The following is a 19,034-nucleotide window of genomic DNA, read 5'->3' on the forward strand; positions in this document are numbered from 1 at the left end:
AGACCTAGTAATAATAGAACTTTCCCACTCAGTTTCTCTGCCAAAATTCACATAGAATGAATGACTTATTTTTTTTTATTTTGAGCAGAGAATACATTATTAATAAGGCTAATGCCTCACAACACTTCTTTTTTAGAAAAGTGTGGCATTAAATACTTTTCTGCAGCATACAAATCCATTTGAAAGGGGTATTTTACACTGTTTCCTAAAGACTGTGTAGATGTTCACTGAGACTAGAGTATAATTTTCCATCCTGTAGAATCTTGCAGCAGAAAATAATCAGCTAGCAGCCTCCCATGTGAGTTTCAGCTGCTTTTGGAGTGGGAGGCCAAACTAGTAAGATAACTACCATATCAACCAGAGCTTAATCTATTTTCTTGTTTTGTAACTGCTAATAAAGTAACTGTGAACATGATGATGAAGAGTTCCCAGAAACTTCAATAATGGCTTGTTGATTACACTATGTGTCTATTGTAATTGCTTCTGACTGGGCAGACAGTAAACTTTGTCTTTGTATTTAGCGCTTTTCCAAACCTACAGCACACAATAACCTCATTTTACAGTAAAAGGTTTCCTCAAAAAGTTAGAATGTCTGCGGGTGACCTCTACAGTGAATTTTTTGGTTTTCCATCTCTATTTAGTCACTATATTAGGAGCATTATTTTCCTACTTTTACCAACTTTCCTTTAAATTACTTATAAATCCCACCAGCAGATTTCCATTCACAGGAGCACATGAATGCATTTATCTCCACTTTAGAAATGAATACATATTTAAGAATGATGAGTTTCATTTCTTTTCTGAATAGAAATCCTTAAGAGTTATTTTCTCCTTCTATATCCTTTTTTTTTTAATGATCAGTTCTCCCAAACAGTAATAAAACACTAAAAGAGGTAGACTTAAGGTGACTTAAAAGTAGCGTGAGAATGAGAATGAGCAGAAAAAAAACTCTTAACTCTATGTTACGTGTTTTCCTTGGCTAATGCAGCACTATTGTTGGGAACTGAAAAATGTCATCTGCACACTGAATCGATGATGGAACAAAAATCACTCTGTGTTTACTCATTTTGTATTATTTCAGCTTCAGTCTTAGGGGATTTCACTCCACATTTTAACAAACAAAGCACCTGAAGCAACAGAAAACTAGAAGTTTTGGCTTTCTAGATTTTTGTAATTGTATATAAATCATTGCAGAGTGAATGTTGGCATTTTCAAGAAGAACAACTAGTACTTGTTTATGTAGCACTGACAGAAGTATAAATGGTGTGAAATGATTCTGTTGAGGCCAAACTTCTGACATAGAATTATATTCTGTGTCTATTTCTTTTAAGTGTTCACGTCAAAGACACTGAAAACTGCCAATTTCTACCAGATTTACTGGAACAAGATAACTCTTTAAATAAAGATTATGATGTTCCTTGAGTCGTAGTTTTGACAATGACATTATAAAATGTGTCTGTAAGGAAATTAGTAACTACTTGTGAAGTAGTGAGTATTCAATTTCTAGTCCATCTTTAATCGCATTTTACTTTTTTCATTACATTCTATAGTTCGGTTAATTGAACGACCTGTGAAGTTGATTTCTGGTTCACTTGTCTGTCTTGTACAATCAGTCATAAAACTGAATATATACTGTCAGGACTGTTCAGTTGCTTTCTTGATGATGTAGGTTTCCACCCATTTATATTAAGCTGCTCTTCTGTCATCGTTCTTGATAACTAACTTTCAGCACTGTCTGCTATTTATATGTTCCAATATAAACTTTTCAGAAAATGTCAAATTAATTTTCTACACAAAAGCTATTTTCTGGAAGCAGAAATAATTTGTACTCAGATTGAAGTGTTTTTGAAAAGATAGTAGCAACGCTGCAAAGTTAAGCGTTCTAAGTTTTAGCAAGTTCTTGAATTAAAGCTGCTGTGGCGGTCTTAGTTTACGCTGAACCCTGACTAATTCAGTACACGATATGGATACCACTCACAGTGTGTGCAGCAATTAAATACTTATAGTCATGCTCCTTGTTGAGTTTGTGGCACAGAAAAAGAGATAAAATTCATGGCTTATTTAAAAACATAAATTACTTGCATAACATTGCTTGACAACTTTGTAGATTATTTAGTTCTCTGAGGCACCTTTGTCTTAGCTTCCTTCTTTTTTCTCTCTGATTTCCTTAATTCACCACAAATCATCTCATTCTTTTCAATAAATGAATTAGAGGTCCTATAGATTCATTCACACTGCAAGCCTCTCCTGTACTGGGAAATGTGTCAGAGATTTAAAGATATTAGTGTAGTTATGTGCATTGTATCTAAATCAATACTTGATGTTATTCTAGCGTTTCCTAATGTTTAGCTGTTTATCTTTGCAACCTTTATAATATACTGTCATTACAGTGTTTTGAATGTGAATTATATCCCATGGTATTATATTGACACATACTTAATCTTATATCATAGTTATGCCACTGAAATAAGTATATTTTCACACCTTCACTAAGCACACTAACATGGAATTTTGCAATGCAGGGCTCTAAAAAATATATTTGTTGGCAAGTGAAAACCTAGTTTATGCTGATTCTAGAGTCAAGAATGGGATGTGTGATCCTTTAAGCACTAGCAGTTTAATAATCAGACCTATTTACTTTCATAAAATGGATTTCATGCTTTTGAAATATGTTTCTGTAAAGCTTTTGCAGGTGGGGAGGGAGAGATTACTGTTGGTGACAGTGGCAATAGAAAGAACCTAAGCCACAATCTCATCATTAACAGCACTTAAACAGAACAGTTTATTCAGGAAAGGATTTCTGTGGCAGTGGAAGAGCTGTAGGTCCCTTGCCACAGCACTCAATTTGTCCTTTCTCGTATTGGGTAGGAGAGTAAGTAGTGAGGAACTAATTTTCATTGTCTTCAGTCTTGCATTTAAAAGACTACATCATTTCTCTCTATCTACTTTTAGTGCTGTCAATGAGATTAGTTCATGTAGGAATGTTAACCTCACTTAAATTGTACCAGTGCTGACATTTAAAGGAAATCAATAAAAGTGTTCCTCAATGCAAAATATTTTGATGTTCATACTTGTCACCAAAGCTCTAGAGTTGCAATTACAGCAAAATTGTTGTGCTCAAAGAAATTAATATTTTAATGCACACATGCTAATTTATGACAGATCCAAGGTTGGATCAAACTATAATTCTGATAGAAGAGTTAAGAACTAGCTACTCTTATTAGTGGAGTAGATGTTGCCTTAGACAACCCGCTTTAATGTCTGTAGTGGGCATGTTTTATACTTAGTCATTGCTGGAAGAAATCCCTGGCTCATGTCCACATGAATGATTAAGTAGCTATTCATAGTGAGGACCAGTATTGTATTTGTAATGTCCATATCTCCTTCCTGAGTTACTGTGAATGTATTGTAAAGTGAAGCCAGACTTTGACAGTGTAATCTCTCCAGCTTTTGTTTTTAAGGGCTCTCTGCACTCTCCTCTGCTTCTGAATATTAATTCAATATTGGGGCAGTCCTTTGCATTTTAAGGTTTGGAAGTAAGTGCCTGGGCTACAACAGCAGAAGAAAAAGGAAATTTAAAATCTGCCACAAAATGTGTCCAAAGTGTGTGTTTCTGTGTGATTGTAATCCACACAGTAATAAAATATATGTATGATTTTAAATTGTCACATGACAAGTTGCATTTATCATTCATACCTGATTGCTTTTTCTGCCTAGTCCTTATAGTCTGTTATCAAAGGAGAATCTCTGATATTCCTGACTTTTTATTTTACTTCTAATGCAGTTTTCAAAAAGCTCTTGTAGATAAAGTGTTAGTTTATTCCCAGATGCAGAATTGTATCCTTTCTCTACTGCCCTATCAAAAAGCATTTACACAAAAATCTGTCCAGAGTTTATACCAGGTAATATTCTGGCCTCCAGTGGTGGCATATAAAAGACCTTAGCAGGTTTAGACTATTTATGGCAAAGCTTAAGGCAAATTCTATAAACGGTCCCCTGACATATCAGAATATAAAACTCTGCTGCCTCAGTGTCTGTGTGTGTACACACTTCAGTTTAATTAGTATTGTTCCCTATCCTTCTCCTATTGACCCCTGTCGTCTTGGACTCTAGGTAATTAAAGTACCTTTTTTAATAGGCATCCTGTTTCCATCACAGCTGGATTGTGATTTAGACTATATATCTAATTGTGAATTTGACACAAGAATACAAATGGCATTCCTGAGTGGCACTGGTACTTTGTGCTGCTTTTTGTAGCAGACACTTAGGGATCAACTTAAAAAAGAAATGGAATTTTCATTGTAAGAGTTTAGAGATGCCAACAGAGAATTAGCAATGCTTCATCCTTCTTTACAGTCCTTAGAGCAAGGAAAACAAGAGAGGTGGAAACATTTTCAAGTCTAAATGCCTCTGAGGACTGATGTAATTCACACTCCAGACTTTTACTTAGATTTTGTTTAAAAGTAGCAGTTTATCCATTACTGGTCAGGACTGCATGCCCACACACTGAAGTTTATGACTCCTTGAAGACTCCTAAGAGTTTATTTTTACCTTCCCCACCCCACCCCTTAAATAGGTGGAAGTATGTGTTCTGCATTTGATGTTACAAATTGTAGATGTTTTACTAACCAGTTTGGGGGGGTTTTAACACATAATTCGCCTCTCTATTTTAATTTAAAAAATCAGCATCTCAGGTTTGTGGTGATAAACCACCCTACCTCTTTAAAATATGTTAAACAAGTCATCCTGTGTTCCCTAAAAATGTGTAAAGGCTTGTTGACCAGGTTGCAGGGCAAGCAGGTGCCCCCTGGGAGCAGGGAGCGGCAGGGGCTCCAGGCTGGGCTGCGGGACAGGGTCTCACCAGCCAGGACCCCTCCTACTGTCCCCAGCAGAGAAGCAGAGCAGGCAGGGGGGCTGCCCCTGGGAGGAGGTGGTAGGAGGGTGTGTGTGCCAGGATCAGGCCCGGTGAGGGGGACCAGAGTCAAACACAGCCCCAGGTGGCTGGGCAGGGCCAAGGGGATGGGAAGAGGCTGAGGCTGGTCCGGTAAGTCAATCCATGTTCAGGGTCACGCAGTTGTGCTGGCTCTAAGTTGTCCTTGAGTTTCAGCAGCTAAACTTTGAGGAGGAAAGATGCTTTCAGGATCCTGACACCATTAAGCTTTTATGCAGCCCAGCTGGGAAGGATTTCACTCATGCCTCTTTACTATTTGTGAAAATTAATTGTTTCTACCTTTCTGTTTTCTTTTTAATTCAGGTGGTCCATCAGATGGAGAAAACAAGAAATTATTTTATTTGACATTTATTTACATTAATTTATGTATTGTAAAACTAATACATTGTTACTTTCTATTCTAGAAAAAATTAGAAGACTTGAATGCTGACTGGAAGGCAATTAACCACTTAATTCAACAACTAAAGGAAAAGCCAGCATTAGCAGCATTTGGCCTTTTCTCTTCAGGTCTCTGTAAGTGCTTTAGTATATACATATTTTTAAATTAATTACAAATCACACAGTTAAAATGAAACTGATTGGTGATTATCTAAATTCATTCTGCATCCTTAAAAATTTCAGCTTTAGCTTGTAAACAGAAGGTGTGCTAGTATACCATGCAACTTAGTAATTTTGTTTCCTTTCAATTTTGTGTAATGTGTCCCAGAAGACAAATTATATTGTAGATTTCATGAAAAGATTACAGCATGCTTTTCAAATTATTACTGTTTCAAAATCTTGTTTCTTTATTCTGTGAAGAGATTAGATGAGATTTTGACTTTCTACATATATTTTATGGAGGAAATATAAAGGGAGAAGAAATATTTAAATTAAAATATGATAAAGTTACAGGTCAAGTGGATGTAAATTGGTCACAGAATGAAATTCTGAAATTACTTTTTATGATAGGGCAATGAACTGAGGCTGTTTCAAGACAAAGCTTGTGCATTCATAGAAAAGGTTGTTATCACAACATGGTAGGAGTTATTTTGCAGTTAAACATTAAGTTTGTGATATACATCTCTGGGTGTCTTGAGTTCATGAATCCACAACAAGAGACTTGATCTACATTTCATTTAAATTATTTGGATAATATATATATTGGATTCTTTTCATATCTCTTTGCACCTGCTGGTTCCCTACAAGGATTACAAACTCATTTTTATCTCCTTGCTAAATGGATTTTATTTCCCACTGCTTTCCTTTGAAAGGTAGTGATTAAACATGGGTGGAAAGGAAATACACAATGGAAGCACTGGGTTAAATCTGAGTTTCTAAAGTCTCTCAGATTCTTTACTAATGTTGAACTATTTCCATTGCTTGGATGAAGAATGTTACTCACCTGTATAATCTGGAATGTGGGAGCAGAAAGAAGTTTTTCCTCCCTCCTGTCAGATTGCCTGTAACTCAGGCTATGATACAGCTACAGTAGTCACCTGGATTTGATTACTTGTAGGATGTTGATCCCTCATGCTTTCAACGTTTTAGTGGGTAGCTACAAGAAAAGCTGAAATTGGAGAATTATCTGCCTTCTACTGGTAGTTCTAGGACAGCAAAGCAGAAAAAAAAGGAGTAAATAATTGCACCGTATAGACATAATCCATAATATTCAATACCAGAAGACAGTCCAACTTCTGTCAGAATAGCAAATATCAATTCAAGCAAAGCAGATGACTTGCTTATGACACGTTGTATCTTACTAAATAGGGACTCTAATTTAGTTTTAGCCGTTTAGAACTGCTGTGGATCCAGTGCAATTGTTTCAATTTTCTAAAAAGGGCTAAAACCCACTAGTATTTTTTAAAACTTCTAGTACAGGATTTTGTTTTAAGACATGCTATAGAAATTCATGTAATGACATGGGGGAACTGAAGGAGATGTGTCATCATTTTTTTCTGTATTGGGTCACTAAACTTGCTGTGTCAGTTTTGCATGTCAGCAGGTTATGTCAGATTCCAGGGGGAGGGAGTGTTGGTAACATTGTTGCTGTTACAAAGGAAATTGTAATGACAGAACAAGAGGAAGAACACACAGTAGTAGTGCAATACATTCCTATATTAACTAATCTTGCAAAATTACTGATTTACCTTAATTCCAGATGTAGGCTCTGACTATTAACGTTTCTGAGAATCAGCAGATGGAATTATACATGCAGAAAGTGAAAGAGCTGGTGTTCTAACGGATTAAGCAGGAAGTAAGATTGATACCCTTTCTGTTACCAAGAGCACTTAAAATTTGAACCTGTGCTTGTGACACTAATTCGTAAGTTTTCTTTATTTGAGTCAGATTACTGCAATCACATCATTATAGATATATCACCATGGAACTGTAGAGTTCAGAAGGGACCTGGGGAGACGTGTATTCCTCTTTCTCAAAGCACAATTACCGCAGGTTTCTCAGGGTCACGTCCAGTAAGGTTTTGAATAACTCCAAGGGTAGAGACTCCATAACCTCTCTGGATAACCTGTTCTGGTGTTGAACTACTCTCACAGTGTTACTAAAGTATTTTTGTATTTAATTTAATTAAAAAAAAGGGGGATCGGGAAGGGCAGGAGAGAGATTGAATGCCATCTGTTATGTCATGCTATGCTATAAGTTCTGTAGTTATTTTAATCTCTTATACTATACACATTTTTTATGAACTTGTTTTGTGCTGATGCACTGTGATGCATAAAGACTTAACTGTCTATGGGAGAACTAGCTTTAGCCAAGCCTCCTAAAATCTAAACAATCTCATTAAAGATAATTTTTAAAGAAAGATGCACAAAATTATTTTGGAAGGACTCTGTCAAACAATAGCAGTATCTCCTGTTAATAATTATTCCCTTCCTGATTCTGTAGAGACTTTTGTGGACATCAGAGATTAATAATGTTGACATCTGTGTTTGAGAACAGGGAATGAAGATGTAATTGGCTAATCTCTATTGCCCTGTCAGGTGTCATTTGGTCTAGTCTGGCTGCAAGAACTCAGCCAGAGGGTCTTACTAAATATACCATCTGGTGGCTGTTACAGAGGTAAAGGACCCTGTCTGTAATTATTTCTAGGTCTGTGTATTATAGTTTCTTTGGCAGAAGAAGTACTAAAAAAAAATTCCTCTATCCCACCAGTCCAGTGTGCCCTTGGGCATAATGAACAAGAACTACTTTTCCAGCTCAAAAAATGCACTTAGCTGAAGGGTACGTCTAAAACCTTTGCAAAGATTGACTTTCAAGACAAGATGATTCGGGAAGAAAATCATACTTGCTGTCTGTACCTGACATGATACCATGAAATTGTGTGAATGTCTCTATCCAAATAACTTGATGCACTCCTTAGCCAGCAGTTTGAAAATATTTTAAGCAGAGAGAAATGCAGTTTTGGAATGTGCTTTTATAGGAGGCACAGAATTTAATAGTATCGCTAGCATTCATATGACTACTTTTGTACTGAAGTCCTACCACTGGATTTACTTAATAAGCTAGGTAACATTAAAAAGTGCTTTGTAAACCCATGTAAATATATTGTGGGGTGGGAGGCATTCCTGAGTTTCATCATTCAAGTAAGACCTTAGGGGAAAATTTGTCCACTTTCATTTAGAGCTATACTTGAAAATACAGTTTCTTAAAAAGGATATGTATTTTAATAAAACTTTTAAAATAGCTGTGAATAAATACATCTGAAAATACTCTGTCAACTAATTTAAAATTTTGCATGTACAGCTAAAAAGACAGTGAACAGTACATTATATTGGTACTCTTGTAGTTTTATTTAACAACTTCTGTGAAGAATACTTTGTGTACAATCAACTTCATTTCCCCCCCCTGATTTTTTGCATGAGTTTTTTGTCTTTTTGTATGAAATACCTACTAAAGTGAAACAGAAAAGCGTATGACTGTGAAATGAAGAAAAACAAAGTGAACATTAGTGTCAGTTATAATGATGAAATTACTTCTGAAATTATGTAGAATTTGTCCCTTTAAAGCTTTACAAGTTATCAGTCTTATTTTGGAGTATTGTTTGTAGCAGGTCTAAAAAAAAGGTAAAGAAAAAAGAATATTTTTTGTTGTTTTGCAAATTGTAGCAGAGTTAGAGATGCATTTGTCAGAAAGGTTTTATATGCATTGTTAGATACTGTGTATTTAATACAATGAATTTGAAGAAAGCTAATACTGTATCACCAGAACTCGTAACACTAGCCATCAGCTTTAGGTATCTTTCTTTGAATGTATACAATCAAAGCTCTTCTGTGCTTCCAATATAATTTGCTTTGGGAGTAGGAGTGACAGACTGGTCTTCCATGTACAGGGGAAGAAGGCTTTTCAGGATTTACCATGAATAAGGGAGAACAGGCGAGGAGTGATTGTCAAGCTAAGTCCATTAGAAGCAAGTTGTAGCATGAGGATTGTGATCTGTAACTTCATCCAAAAATTTAACCAAAGGAAAACTCATCACTTATTAGCCCATATATTCAGCTAGAGCATAGAAAAAAGGTCCACAGCAGTCGCCTCCAGAGTTTATAATACCTTGGGTTTGAATTGAAAGAGTGATACTTGTCACTAGTTTCCCCAGATTCACAAATTTCATTTGCTTGTACTTTGATATTTTAGTTGGAGTGCATCCTAAGGTATGTCTCCTGTTTGGGAAAGTTTAGGTTGCCTTTTATTTCTCCATGAAACAAGCCCCCACCTGGACTAGACACACTGCTTTGTTCTAGACTTATATGATCTTATAAAATACTTATTGAAAAAATATCACTGCTGTTACTCTCTGAGTGTATGTTCCATAGTGGCTTAATACAGCTGAAATTCATATGCATTGCTTGGAATGTAATGTAACATAAGAAACATGTACTGGTGCTACTAAAAAATACACAAATCCCGAGACTGTAGGTTTTTGTGGAAAATTAGCAGCAAATCAAACTATGTATATGAAAATACATACCTTGATGAAATAACACAATATTTAAAATTAAAAGCCAGTGACCTTAGAAGCTGAAAGTGCTTCTGTAGTGCAAGTGTCTGTATTTTATGCATCTGGAATTTTCTTTTATTTTCAAATTGAATGCATTGTTGAATGATCTATTATTCTGTATTGGTTAGTTCTAAGAAAGAGACATGTACAGATTGGGCACAGCAGTATTCTGCATTATGAAGACTGTCCTGTTAAGTCTCTGGTTTAATATATTCAGTGGGAATGAAGGATTCTTTGTTTATGAAACCATAATTTTAAAATATATTAATTCCATGGATTTCAGAGCTGGGTCATGTGAAGTCCCACTGCCTCTTTGAAAACAGACAATTTGTTTTTAAGAGATATTCAAGAGACAATGACAAAAATGTAAGAAACAAAATTACAACAACTAGCTTTGAGGAAAAATGCACAATAGATACTATTTTATTTTTTGTAGTATTTCATAGCTAAATGCTCTGAAGCAGTCATTGTTTATATATTATGCACAGTGCCTGAATGAACACGTGCTATAGTTCAGAACTGCTTCTCAGAATTTCCAAATGCTAGGCTTGAAAATTTTTGTACATTTCATTATATGCACCTGAAAAGATAACAATATGTGTAATTAGAGGGTAAATTAAAAACAAATGTACAAATCAGATGTTAGAGTGTATGTATTGTTTATATCAGATGGCATAATATAACTGAGACCAAGAATATTCAAATTAATTCCTCGGGGAAGACTGAACAATCTAGGGACGTGTGTGTCTACAATGTTTTCAATACTAATGCAGACATGTTGATGTTTAAAAATATGTTGCACATAACATTCACCATTTAGAAGAAGAACTCTGCTATCAGCTATTAAAATGCTTGTGTGGGGGACATAGTAGATACTTAATTTTGTAGAACCATTCTTCACAGAGTTGAATAGCTAAAAATCCACAGCATACATCTGATGTGACAAGTAGTCCTACACTGATTTAGAAGGCAACACTACTGGCAGTAATCCATTTCAGTTAACATTAGTTAACACCAGTAAGGATGACCACTAGCATGAGATTTGTAATAGAGAGAAATACTATTTCCAATAATGGCCATGTCTAAAATTGTATAGTTTCTGATACTTATGCATGTAGAATCTAAAGGAAATGTCTATTTTTAATATTAGTTGTAATCCAGTTTAACTCTATGAAAAGTTTTACTAAAACAAAATGCAAGAGAGAAAATGAACAGGGAACAATGCAGTAGGGAAATATAAAGAATACCTTGAGTTCTTAATTCAGTGGAGAGTAGTAAAAGTATGCTCTTCTCTGAGTCAGCCAGCCTGACAAAGGTTGCTTACTCTCGTATAAAATGCAATAGTAAAGGAACAGGTGTTGTCTTTACCTTTTATTATGGTTGCTTTTGGATGAATGAATGAATAGTGTTTTACAAAAATAATTTTGATTTTCTTGGTTTTGAGTCATTTTACAGGCTTTTGTAGTAAAGAAGTTCACAGATGCCAGCCTGAGTTGGCTGAGCGTACATTGCTTTTGTACATGGTTTCCTCATTGTGTTCAGGAAATAAGTTGCCCGATTATTCCATATGATTTTCATTAAGAAGCTTTTTCACATCTAACACATGTGCTGCATCTAACAAATACCAATACGGCACAAAACTGAATCTGTTACCATTTGATTGGAGATTTTTCAAGGTCAGGACCCAGTTTCACAGACAGTTCTACTTTTCAATACAGCTGACACCAGACACAAGCTGAAGACAAACTTGTCTAATAAAGCTTTCAGATTCAATTTTCCTTCTGCATATAGCTTCAGGAATCTCTGGAGGTCATTCACAGCATGTGCTGCAACACCAACAGGGAGAAGTAATGAAAAGAGTCTAGATAAAAAGCTGACACTATGCCTTCAGAGCTGCGTGAATAAAAACATAATAAGCAAGTTTATAAATTCAAATCTCTATGATTCTCAGAACTTCTATCTTGATCTTTATAGTATATCTTGATGTGATGATCTGTTTCTGGATTATCTGACAGGTGAAAAATACATGTAAAATATACCTAAGCCACAAAAGCCTAATTTAAATCAAAAGAAAGAAGGTTATACCTTTACATTTAACATCCTATTTCAGGGGTCTTGGAGTAGGTTACTCTTTAAAAGCATCTGTAATAAACAGGTGTGACAGTGCAGTTTACAAAGGGAATGCGGACTTTGATTTTTCAAGGCTCAGTTGATTAAATACAACTCACCGTGGGTTACTACTCAGAATTTTTATTGTACTCATGCCTATGATGAAATGTAAATCAGAAAGTGAAAACAGGAGTTAGCTGCTTTGCTGTTATTAAAGACAATATGGAATCTAGGTCTACTTGTTTCTATTCTATAACAAGTTGTTGGAAGTGCAGCTGCCAAGATTTATGATGCAAATAAGATTAATGCTATCATCAGTCTTTCAAAGGACCACATTCACCTATTCCATTTTTAAAATATGATCTGGTATTTTCTTCTGAGGAGCAGGCTTTGCAGCTTGTTTTCTTTCATTTAATTTCTTGATCAATAGTTAGTAACAGCATGGTATACAGGATTCATTTTGATTAAGTCCCATGAAATGTAAATGATAGCATACTGTAGAATTCATCACCTATACCGGGTGAGAGCACAGAACTAAGTTATAGTTATGGTCGGTCTTTTTTACATAGCTCATATTATGTGGCTCAGAAAGGAATTAGATTAATGTTTCTTTTTCCTTAGAACTATATTCAGCACACACTGCAGAATCCAATGTTAGCAATTTTTGAAGAAATGAGGCAACAACACAATTGTATCATTTTAAAAACACAGACAGAGTCAAGAATCTGAATTAGTTAATTCTGGAAGATATGAAAAAAAAAAAAAGGATTCTCCTTAGAGTTCCTAGTAAAAAAGTATCTATAATGAAATGGTAGTTTATGCTTTTTTTTTCAGTTTCTCTACCTCATTTTCTGGATTTATAACATTCTATTTTTCCATGCCTTAAACCAACTCTCTCTCTCTCCCTTCTTTTTGCTACAGTAACCTCAATTACTATAATGTCTAACTATCCAGATAGCATGGGCTTGCAAATAGCAGTAATCTCTCTTTTCTGTTTCCTTTTGTATAGTAATTAGGTCTATTGGCAACTACATTGTGTGAAAATCTCTTTAATTTGCTAGAATAATAGAAAGTGATAGGTCATTCTGCACACAGTCCTCTTGACCTGCTGTTCTTCCTTGACTTGTCTTTTTAAAAGAGCAAAGCAAGCTGGCTTTCCTTCTGAAAGCAGTAGCGCTCACTGCCATCCTGGTCATATCCTATGGAGAAATGCAGTGGCTCTTTGACATCCTTCCTAGCATTTCTGTGATGACTGGAACTGCTACAGAGTTAGGTCTGCTCTACAGAGAAACAGCCAGCCAAATTGTGTGAGCACAGATCGTGAGCAGAGTGGGGGCCACAGGGAATGAGGAACAGAACTCACAATTACTTCTAATGTTTCAGCTCTAGTCAGAAGACATGAGACAGTGAAAGGCAGGCTCGTTCCTTAAACCCTAGAAGGTTAAAGTGAGGAAAAGATGGCAAATGAAAACCTTCTCTTCTACTCCAGGTAGAAAATCCTTTAGTCTTGTTTCTATGAAGCTGGTCACTGACATATCAGACTGCTGTCTCTAATTGTGTCACTGTGGAGTAGCAGCAGTGTTGGAGATATGCAGGTAGAGATTTGCATTACTGGTCTTTCCTTCAACAATACATTGATGGTCAGATGACACTCGAGTTCCCAAAGGTAATTCTCCCTAAGGTGAAACTAAAACAGCTGGAAGAGGAATAGAGGTTAGTTTGACCTGAAAAGTAAGCATTATATGTATTTTCATGAGAAAGCTTGACAAGTCTTTCACATAGTAGTGTGAGGCAAGCTATTTTAACATTTCCAATGAAAGAACAGAAGGTGCTTACAGTGATTTCAGGAATTACTTTGTCAAAAACAAAATGGCAATGATGATGTTGCCTTCTCTAACTTTGAACAACTGTTTTTAATTCTGTAGAATTTTTCTCTCTAAGAATAAGGGTGGACATGAAGATTTATGTGTGAATACTGTAATGCTGTAAAATTAGTTAATAACTGAACTCGGATTATTTCAAAGTTTCTTCAAACTCGTTCTGATTTCTTTTTTTTTTTTTTTTTTTTTAACTACATGGTACCTAAAATTCCAGTGGCTTCTTGGTATTCTGTATCTGTGTAAAATTTTGTACACTTTTTCTTCAGAGTTCCCCTTGGCTAGGATAGCAATTTCTACCTGTTAAATCATTTTGTAGTTTTCACAAAATTAGAAGAGGTGATTTTCATGAGACTGTAAAAGCTGAAGCTCCTGGCAATATATGTTTTTCCTTATATCAAAGAACTAGCTGCCAAAATTCAGTTACATGCCAATAGCAGTACACTGGAAATGTAAATTGTTGTCATGTAGATTGAAATCCAATTGAAAGCTGCATACTAAACCAAGAATTTGTTACTTTTACCAACAAAAGGAATACTGAGAGGTGCTTGCATCATTTGTGACAGGTGTTGTCACAATGTTTTTTGTAAGGCAAGTATGTGACAGCATTTGATTGAACACCACCACTGCTGTAGTAAAAAACATTCATTTTGATGAAACCCTTTTCTAACAGCCGCACCAACTGCTTACACAAAAAGATTCCTATCTTTTGGATAAAAATAAATGCTATCTGTAAAGGTAAAAATAATGCTGCATTTAAAAAATAACAACAGAAAAAAAAAAGGTAGTCTTCAAAAAATAATGCTTAACTCCTTTAACTGAAACTCTTCAGACTGCCCAGAAATGATTGTGTGTATTTCTAGATATTAGATAACTTAATTAGGGATGCAGAAATCACTTACTGAAAAGACTGGGGAGGGGAAATAAATTTTTATTTAATTATTAAAATATGCATTGAAATAACAGCAAAAGTAATATTACTATGTCACTTCATAAAAATAAAATTGCTCATTGACGATGACTTAATATTATGAAAGAGACTCCTTGTGTTGGTTCTGTCTACTGCTTCAAGAGATCCAAAATATGTTGGAACATTTTGCTTAATATTTCCTTTAGTTCAAAATTTTTAGGGGCCAACCAGGTAATTTTATCTTTAAAAATGTGAACAAGTAAGTAGTCCTTATATAGCAAATAGCTCCAGTGACTGTACTTTTGCATATGCAGGTTATTACTGTTTTACACATAAATTAGTTTTAAATTGGTTGTTAGTATCATGGATCTGTTTAGGATTCAAGGTATATCTGTAGTATAAAGTTTGTATTACTTCTGTTCCCCAAAAGACTGACTCCCTTGCTGTAATGCTGCCCTAAGGTTTCCTTTCAAAGTGCTCATGAAAAAGGTTGAAATGTTTATGTCTATAAAAAAAGGGAAATCTTTATTTAATGAAAGATTAAGAAGAAAGCCCATGTGTCATCCTGAAACAGGAAAACTTGTATGCATTGAATGCTCTTAACTGTTTTCTTCATTGTCAAATATAAAACTTTTAATCAGAGAGATGAAAACATTTGTAACAGGCCACTATGAATGACTGTATGTAACAATTTAGTCAGAAGTTTGTATTTATCTTATGAAGATAATAAGACTTTTTTCCAAAATGTCCATGTGATAATCCACATTATAAATATACAAATCATTTAATATACAGTATTACTTCACCTGGTTTTATGCAAACCAGAATATGCAGTCTGACGCTCTGTAACCTCTCTGGCCAGGCACGTGAAATCTTGCACATGAAAGAATACACCAAATGAGAAACTAAAACTAGCAGAAGAGTATTGGAGTCACATCCATAACAAGAAATAATAATTTTTAGATATTAACTATTCATTCTAATTAAGCCAGTCAGAATTCGTTACTTCAAGAATTGTTTTTTGGGGTTTTTTTTGCCTTTTCAAACATATGTCATGAAAGCCTAAGGGAAGACTCAAATCAGTAATGACAATAGAGGATACAAGGCCCAGGAAAGCCAGAAAAAAATGGTTTCTCTCAGCTGTGGGTTTTGTGGCACTTCATATCACAAATAAAAAACAAGACATTATTGTTTGGGGGGAAAAAACAAACTTTAACTTTTCTGATTATTTTTTGCTTTTGTTACAATAAATAAGGGATATTAGCCTTAACATCCATTCAGTTTATATGATGCAAATATCTCAGCACTTGAATCAACGTCTACATGTGTAAAAAACCCTTATACTCTCATCAAAAATTGGGGGTTTTGCTGTACAGAATTATTGGTGGCAGTATTGCAGATATCTGTCCAGCTAACCTTTAAACTATTGAACAGAAAGAAGTAACAAACACAATCATGTTTTATGAATAGTTCATATAAACAAAAATGCTTATTTATAGAAGCAGGAGATTTTAAAATCTCAACGATTAAATTGAATGTACTGGGGTTTGGGTTTTGCTTAGTTTGTAGTTTGGATTTTTTCTCCCCCATCTCTTTTTAAAACATTATCTCATTATTGTAAAGATTATGCAGTGGTGACACTATATAATTTCAGAAATTTATTTTTATCTCACTTTTCCACCTAATTAGCCTTGGTATTGTAATCAGTGGTACTGCTCTAAATCAAATCTAGAAACACCATGTAGCTAGTATATGAAAGGTTCTTGTAGTACCTTTTTTTAGTTTCAGTGTGTGCTTAATTCTTACACTCACTGAAAGTGATCCATTCATGCCCTAGCCTTCTGCTTTTCAATTTTTAGTGAGCCCATCAATCATGCTGACCTTTGCCTAAGGAAAGGTTCACAGGGGATACTGTGACAATGCTATATTACTAAAAGGAAACTGAGCTTTGGAGCAGTTTATCTTTCAGAAAGGTTTGAATAGAACAACAGGTCCAAGCACAACAAGAGTTATTAATGCTACCTCAGTTTACAGATATATATGTTCAATTGGTTTTATGCCCCTGCTTGAGTCATAGTCTCTAGGATAGAGTCCTGCAGATTCAAAGCTTTTTCTACCACATGTAGAGCAGTCAGTTGAACACTTACATACACTGTGCCAGGAGTATTTCTGTGTATTACTACCAGTCTTATCCGCTTCAATCCCAAAGCATTCTCTGTCATCGGGCTATTTCCAATTTGGCTTTTAGAGAGTGTTTGGAACTAAGAATATAGCTTTACAGGACTGCAGAATGGTTGAGGCTGGAAGGGACTTGTGGAGGTCCTCTGTCCAACCTCTCTGTTCAGGCGGGGTGACCTACAGGAGGCTGCCCAGGATCGTGCCCAGGTAGACTCTGAGTATTTCCAAGGATGGAGACTCCACAACCTTTCTGGGCAACCTGTTGCAGGGCTCAGTCACCCTCACAGTCAAAAGGTGTTTCCTGATATTCAGAGGGAACCTCCTGTGATTCAGGTTGTGCCCACAGCCTCCTGTCTTGTCAGAGGGCACCACTGGAATGAGCCTGGCTCCATCTTTTTTGCACCCTCCCTTCAGATATGTATATATGTTGATGATATGTGCTGGAGTCTTCCCTATTTTAGGCTAGACAGTCCCTGTTCTCTCAGGCTTTCTTTTTGTGAGAGGTGCTTCAGTCCCTTAATCATCAGTGTGGCCCTTAACTGGCCTTTCTGCAGTAGCTCTATAGCTGTCTTGCTCTAGGGAGCCCAGAACTGGTTACCGTACTGCAGGTGCTAAGCAGAGGGAAGGATCACGTCTCTCAACCTGTTGGAAACAACTCTGTTATATGCAGCCCAGGATACTGTTAGCTTTTGTCGCAAGGGCATATTGCTGGTTTGGTGCCCATTGTTCAACCTGGTGCCCATCAGGACCCCCAATGCCTATTCTGTAGAGCTGTTTACCAGATGGTTGACCCCCAGCCAGTGCTGGTACATGGGGTTGTTCTTTTCCAGGTGCAGGACTCTGCACTTCCCTTTGTTGAACTTCATGAGATTCCTGTTAGCCCATTTCTCCACCCTGTCAAGATCCCTCTGAATGGGAGCACAACCTCTCTTGATGTGTCAGCCATTCCTCCCAGCTTTGTGTCATCTGCAAACTTGCTGAGGGTATACCCTCTCAAATCCTTCAGATCCTTAGGGAAGATGTTATGTAAGATTGGACACAGTATTGACCCCTGGGGAACACTACTAGTTACTGGCCTCCAACTAGACTTTGTGCCGCTAATCACTACCCTGTGGGCCCAGTAGTTCAGCCAGTTTTTACTCCATCTCACTCTGCTCATCCAGCCAATACTTCTTCAGCTTCTCTATGAGAATCTAATGAGAGACAGTGCTGAAAGTCTTACTGAAGTCAAAACAGATGATATCCACTGTTCTACCCACATCTGCCCAGCCAGCCATTTCATCATAGAAGATGATCAGTGTTGTCCAGCATAACATCTTTCCTTGGTGAATCCATTCTGACTATTCTAAATCACCTTTTTGCGCTTCATGGGCCTAGCAATGGTTCCCAGGACTAGTTGCTCCACCAGTTTTCCAGGGTTCAAGGTAAGGCTAATAGGCTTGTGTTTCCCTAGGTCCTCTGTATTGTCCTTCTTGAAGTTAGAAGTTGCATTTGCTTTCCTCCAGTCTTCAGGCACTTCTCCCAGTCACCATGATCCATAAAACTTTATAGAAAGTGGCCTTGCAATGAAATCTGCTGGCTCCCTCAGCACTCATGGGTACATCCTATTAGGGCCCATGGATTTATATTTGCTCAGTTTGGTGAAGTATTCTTCAGCCTGGTTCTCTTCCAGAAAGGATAAGTTTTTATACCTCTTCTGTACATGGAAATTATCTGGAAGTGACTCCTATTATGGCAGTATTCTCATCAAATAAGCCATTAACATTCCACTTTTAAGCATCCTGCATACAGAGAAAGTATTCGCAGCTCTTAACAACAGATCATAATCTTAACTTTTTGCTATGCAACACTAAGTTAATTTCACCTTAATGTTATTTATACTATGATGCATGCAAGCTTATTTATATGACTTATATCGCTAAAATTCTTAGTTATTGGTAGAGTCTACCTATTTTTCTGACAGACAGTGACATATGTTCTTATTCCCATTGCAATCCAGTGTTGGCAAAACCAAAAGCT

The 19,034-nt window shown here is 36.1% G+C and overlaps 1 protein-coding gene across 14 annotated transcripts in view; it reads left to right on the forward strand.

Annotated features, from left to right (window-relative positions):
* DMD (dystrophin) overlaps window positions 1-19,034 on the forward strand; it is a 1,162,034-nt gene that overhangs the window by 799,323 nt on the left and 343,677 nt on the right. For all 14 annotated transcript variants that reach the window (XM_056326975.1, XM_056326977.1, XM_056326978.1 and 11 more), the window contains one exon: window positions 5,356-5,464. In XM_056326975.1, coding sequence (XP_056182950.1) covers window positions 5,356-5,464 — 109 coding nt within the window. The remainder of the gene's footprint in view (window positions 1-5,355; window positions 5,465-19,034) is intronic.

Source organism: Falco biarmicus, chromosome 2 (genome assembly GCF_023638135.1).
Source record: "Falco biarmicus isolate bFalBia1 chromosome 2, bFalBia1.pri, whole genome shotgun sequence".
Taxonomy (NCBI): Eukaryota; Metazoa; Chordata; class Aves; order Falconiformes; family Falconidae; genus Falco; species Falco biarmicus.